At 43.8% G+C, this 6,350-nt stretch overlaps 1 protein-coding gene across 1 annotated transcript; it reads right to left on the bottom strand.

Annotated features, from left to right (window-relative positions):
- Window positions 1–802: 802 nt before the first annotated feature.
- On the bottom strand, window positions 803–4,925 carry LOC117942449 (protein FAM181B). Its single transcript, XM_034867909.1, has one exon. The coding sequence runs from the start codon at window positions 2,458–2,460 to the stop codon at window positions 1,504–1,506; it is 957 nt and encodes a 318-aa protein (XP_034723800.1). The 5' UTR covers window positions 2,461–4,925; the 3' UTR covers window positions 803–1,503.
- Between the last annotated feature and the right edge of the window lie 1,425 nt (window positions 4,926–6,350).

The following is a 6,350-nucleotide window of genomic DNA, read 5'->3' as shown; positions in this document are numbered from 1 at the left end:
AGCCTGCATATTAGAGTCAACACTATATACTACATCATTTTATTACACTGTAACACCTATTTGATGTAATACAATGCAACACATCAGCAGGGTAAATCCTACTTAAAGTGGTTTTTTTTATTGTTTCTGTGTTGACTCAGTTATGTCGTAGCTCATAACAAGACAGTGGCATCAGATTGCAGTCTAACAGTAAGTAAAGCTTAGTTTACAAGCACTTCTCCAACCCGGGGTTACATAGTGCAAAAGACACAAGCAACCTTTTTAACAAATAGGAGCAAATAAGGGCAAGGAAACATCAATATCACAATTAAAATGAGATTTAAAGACTCAATCAGTTTCTTGAGGAAAAACAGGAGTTTATATCCATATAAATATTTATTAATTTACATATTGCCATTTTGTATTACATGCAACTGACCTGACACAGCTGAACTCTGTACAAGACTGCATAAAAGTACTCATGGGATAATATCGCGATATTTTCAGTGGCATTACTGCATTGATGCACAGGCGCCAAGTAGGGATCTATTATTATATATGTGTTCAGGTCGGTTTGTCATTTAAAATTGGGAATAAATATTACAATAATTGCAATATATGACAGAATGTTGCACTATGTTTAAAATCGCAATTCTATTGTATCGTGACCCAAGTATGGTGATTATATTGTATCGTGAGGCCTCTGGTGATTCCCCCCCCACACCTTATTGCATGCAGTGTTTTGGCTGTGTGCCCTGTTGGATTCTGATTATCACACCTCAACATCCGAGATCAGTGCTGAACACAAAAACCAACTCTGTTGTCACGGTAATAAAGACCAGCTTTATTTTGTCATCTTACAATAGCTAGATACAAATAAGGCTTCTCTTCGAAATGGATGCAAGTGGGAAATCTACCAGCTGAAAATCATTTCTGAGCTGTGAAATGTAAAAACACAGCATCACACATCGTAAAATGGGCTTCTCCCTCTACAGAGAACAGTGACTGACAGGAACCTAAACGTGCCTCGCTGAGATTGTTGCAGCATGTTGTGGCAAATGTGGCAAACACTGCTCTAATATCATTTTCTAGCAAGAAGTGATATGTAGCGGACTAAACCAACAACTTATTATGCAGCTTGCATGCTTTCTTTCTGTATGAAAACAAATATTTAAAAAATGTTAGAATGAAATGTCTTCATTAACAAAGTCCCAGATTAATAAGATACATCCAATGGAACAGACTCCCACTCTGCTGACATAACTGAAGCTTACACAGAAAATGCATTTTCATTCTGAATGCCAATAGAAGCTGCCCGAGATAAAGAAAACCATATGCACATGTGAATAATTTCACACAGAACAGTGTAGTCAATGAAAGTGCGTTGGTGAAAAGATATCCAGTTACTTGAAAAGCTTTGGACAATTCTTTTTCGAAAGACACCATTTCAAGTTCCTTGTTTCTCTCAGGGGAAAGTGACAGAGGGAGTTGTATCACTTTTACCAGCACAAAATAGTCAGTTTCTCATAGAGATGAATAATTAGTTCTGTTATAACCACCATTTAAATCATATGTGACCTGAGGTATGGAGCAGTCTGTGAAGAAGTTGGGGAAAGCCAAAGTGCACAGTGCGTTGTCCTCTACGGACCCGGAAGCAGCCTCAGAATGACAGTAAGCAGGGGGCTGGGTTGGGCCTGTTCGCAGATTCTCTCCTACTTTCTTAGTGGGTACTGAGCAGCTAGTCCAGGGCTCAGAGTAGAGGAGACCCCCAACTAAATGTTGAGCATCGTAGGAGGCAAGTTCCGGGCCTCCCATCTCTGACTGCACCCGGACAGGCATACTTTGATAAAGGTCCTGGTCGCTGACCATGTTGCTGTAATCTGGCCCTAAGAGCTCGAAGAACTCCGCCGCCTCAGGATTTCCCCGCTCCAAGTCCTTCAGCGTCATCCCGGACGTGGAGCTGACTTTGGAGCAGTTGGCCGGCTCGGTGAAGAAAGAAGGGGGCAGATTACGATGCCTGAGGGGTGGTTTCTTGGCTCTCTCACCCCTTATATCCTTCGCAGGGCTGAAGAGGGCCGCCAAGCTCTTGCTCTGTAAGTTGGCCTGGACCCCGTCACGTTTAGGTAGAGGTTTGCTCTGCAGGGGCTGAGCCAGGGGGGAGCCCTGTCTTTTAACTGGGACTTCTGCTACATTTCCTGGGGTTATATTGCCGGTGCACCGTTTGATCTGCTTCTGTAGATACTTCCGGTGGTTGACTTTCCTCTTGGATTTCACTGGCTTGTCCAGAGCCAGCTTGATGTTGCTGGATGCCGAGTCTATGAAGCTCAGCAAGTCCCGAGTGGTCTCTTTGTAGTCCTCGTCATTTTCTGCCTCACCGAGGAGACTCCCATCCAGACTTTTCTCCACCTCGTACTCCATCACAGAACCAGGGAAGCAGAAATTCATGAACTGAGGGTTCATGATTGCAGTCTGAACAGCCATTACTCTGTTGAGCCCAGCGGCTACACCCGTGGCATCCTCTGGGATCCCTGAACCAAAAATGTCTCTTTTCCTCTGACAAACACTTGGTCCTGATGCTGCTCATGAAGTTCCTGTAAACATTCCAGAGTAGAAGTGACGGGCTCTGAGGAAAGCAAGGGGATCTTTCAGGGGGCTGGACTAATGATGTCAGAACATCAAAGAGGAGGGGCAAAGGGACCGCAGGACTTAACTCTTTGCTTGTGCCTGACCACCTGCATCTAAGAGGGATTTGTCTGAAATTCCCTGCTGAGTTGAAGACAATAACCTCTGTCAGAACTCTCCCCCTCCAGTTTAACTGTTTGCGTGTGCTCTGAACCAAAGAGGCTTTCATAAAACTGGAGGACATTACTGTAACAGGGAGCAGAAAAACTCTTTGAAATCCTGATGGGTACAGGAATTCTGCTGGGTAGAACTGTTAGACCATCAGCTCTCAACTTAACTTACAAAAACATATTTGGTTTTGATACACACAATATTTAAACAAAACAAACTTTTAGTTAAAGTTGGATATCCCACAAAGATTATTATCATTATTCATGTGATTCCTGCTTGCTTTTTTGGCACCATTTAATCACCATGCCTACAAAGGAATTCACTGTCTGGACTACCAAACAGAAGTTACCTTCTAATCTAATTACTGTTCATTTAGGCACTGAAACACACCCAACTATCAAATCAAGGCTATAAGTTAGCAAGAAAGGCCTCTATTTGTGGGAAAATCTTTGCGCCCCAACAGATGCCACCATTTTGGAAAATCTTCCCAACTGCTTGTTTGTGTCTTCATCTGCTCATGGCAAAAGTTGATTTCTAGTGCATTCCCAGGCCAGTGGGAATTTCTGCCCTGGCCTGACAACTATTATGGGCTGCCTTTGACATAAAGCCCTACAGGGTCTAAATAGCCTCTATTCTTCGCCCCGGCAGTGAAAGGGAGCTTTGTGCCAGAGATTCATTAAATTGCACCTCACAGCCCCTTCGTAAAATGGCTCTCAATAATGAACAGTCGATTTAACTAGAAAAGCTGCCGGAGCTGTTAAATTAAAGGGGAATAAAGTGCAGTTCAGGCTCAGTGTGCCAGAAGAAATGTTGACCTTAAGAAATCCTGGGTATGAAACTTCTGTTGTACACAATAACGTATTTACAGGACGTTTCTTGGCCAGCAGTGAATACAACGGAGGATGTGTCCAAGAACCAGAATGCTATGTTGCCAGCTCTTATCCCCGTTTAAGTGGAATTTCAACTGAATGGACAGTTCAGAGAAGAAGAAAAATGTGTCACTTGCTGTTACTACCGCACATATTTTTTATTTGTTTACAAAAGAATGCAGAAGTCTCTATCTAATCCCATTAAAACCTTCATTAATTCTTTTTATTTTAAGTTCAGACATGCTGCAGCTGAATAACTGAACGAAGACCCCTCCTCTTACAAAAGTGCACATTGAGGTGAGGCAGCAACTCAACAGTTGGAGGGATGAAAAGAAAAGTCTGAAGCAGCGAGGGAGTGAGGCCGCTCAAAATAAATCTTTCTCATGTTAATTCCCGGTGGAGAACAGGGACAGTGAAAGTGATAGCACTGATCTTATTATCTGTAGCCCAACAACAAGTCTGGGTGGAAAAACTCAAATCTATGAGCAACAAATGATTACAGAATAAAAACCATCTTCCTGTTTATACAGCCGGCCATTAAAAGACCTGCTGAATATTAGCAGGAAAAACTGAGGTTATACTCCACTGCAGAGACTTGGCATATACAGTTGTACCCGGCATTAGGCACTTTGTGGGTTCTAAATGTTCACTTCATCACAGTGATGAGTGTAGGAGGATAACGGAGGACGGCTATCACATGTGAGCCTGCCCGAAGTGATTCTGCCTTCGTCTCGTTGCTTGCAGCCCAATTCTGGCAACGTGACATCATCACAGTCATGGCAGCTATTTCCCTTTTTCCCCCCAGTCAAGAGGCTTTGGCTTTTGTGCTGGTGGGCCTTTCACATCCCAGAGCCTGATGCACGGATCCCGGAAACAAGTTTCTATTGTTGCATAAAGGCGGAGAGGGCGAGAGGGGAGGGGCCGTGGCAGACCAGCTCGGAAAAATATATAGGAACTCAGAGCTGTTTGGGCTTGTTAAGACATTAAGTGTGAGGTTGATTGTGAAGTTATTTCTTAAATTCCTAATAATGGACCGCGTTTGTTCTAGCGTTAATTGCAGAGGTCAAACCACAGATTGAATTTTCATCTTCTTTGGAGCTTTAGGGAATATTAATTTTGAGAAAGCCATTACTAATCAGCTGTGCCTTTTGCCCACAACCATAAATGTTAAGTACACAGATCCATACTGTTGACATATTGTTAATCACTAGCACCACGCCCTGTGTCCCTGAGAATGTACTTATTCAGCAGCACCCGGGTCCAAGGGAGCACCGTGATGTCACACACACACACACACACACACACACACACATACACACAGACACACTCTCTTAATCTCTTCCTACTAGTGTGTGGTCCCCGTCGGAACAGGGACGCACTCCGAGTCCGGGGTCGAGAGAATACTAATAACACCTTTGATTGATGGCCGGTGTCAGAGACTTAGAAAAGGGTGGCAAAATTAATGACCTCTCAAAGTCCTGAGAAAAGTTTCAGGACCGCGTTTAGTGGCAGAGACCCCGTCCTCCCCCATGTTTAGCTAGGTCTTTTTATTCTACTGGGGTGTCCGAAATCCAGTCAAGCCTGTGACAAAATGCTGAGAAGTCAGGCTTTGTGTCTCCCGGTAGAAAATCAACCCGCATACCAGTGTAGGACATGTTCTCCATCTGCTTCACAAAGTCAGGTCATGTCAGGAACGTTTGCTTTAAAAAAAAAGGGGGGGGGGGGGGGGGGGGGGGGGGGGGGGGGGGGGGAGAGAATAATTGGCCAGCATAGTTCAAAGAAAACTAAAAGGCAAGCAGACGTGTTTTTATTGCAGTCAACATGTTTGTCATACTATTTTCAGTCTTTTAGCATGACATTTATTTACAAAAACAAGAAGAAAAAAAAGTGTGACTTTATGGTGAATTACAAAAGGCTTATTGGTCCCTGCAGGTTCCTGCACCCCCTCACCCCCTCACGCCTAACTCTTAACCTTTCATCAACCCTGCTCAAACTCTCTGGCACCCCAGGAGTTGTATTAATAATATTACTAGCAGGGGGGGACAAACCAGGGTATATAGGCTGCCTTGGTGCCGCAATTTAGAGCTTTAATGGCAGCCAGTGAATGAAAGCATGCCATGGGGAATCCCACAGGCTGGTCCGCGGGGGTGAGGTCAGCAGGCGTAGCTGCAATAATCTCCCACCACTGACTTTATTGGCCTCCTCCGATTGGGTTTTTATTAAATCTCAGGCACATGCAATTGTTCCTGCTAGGAGGAAGTCAGTCCCTCTAAAACATGACAGAGTCAGCTTGACATCGAAATATGACAAAAAGACAATTAGAAAGATTATATGACATTAATGCTGGTAGCTTTTGGATCAATGACAGCATATTATATAAAGGTGGTATAAGGCATAAATGTTAGTGCTGTTAGTTAAATGTGTTATTAACGTTGTTAACGCAAACCCATTTTAACGGCGTCAATTTTTTATCGTGAGATTAACGTTCTTTTTGGCCAAGCAGACTTGTAAACAACTTGGAAACACGACAGGCACTCCCACACACAACGTTTGGGCTCGCGAGTCGGCCAAAGAGCAGCAACGTTACGTTTTGAGTGGACGGCGAGCGCGAGACGCTGAAATGGACGCCAACAACATTCTGAAAAGAAAGTTTGATTTTTAAAAGTTGCCAAATGTTCCACCGACCAAACCAAAGGGCTCCAGTCTGAA

This window comes from Etheostoma cragini, chromosome 3, assembly GCF_013103735.1.
Source record: "Etheostoma cragini isolate CJK2018 chromosome 3, CSU_Ecrag_1.0, whole genome shotgun sequence".
In the NCBI taxonomy this organism is placed as follows: domain Eukaryota; kingdom Metazoa; phylum Chordata; class Actinopteri; order Perciformes; family Percidae; genus Etheostoma; species Etheostoma cragini.
This window is presented reverse-complemented; position numbering and strand designations above follow the sequence as displayed.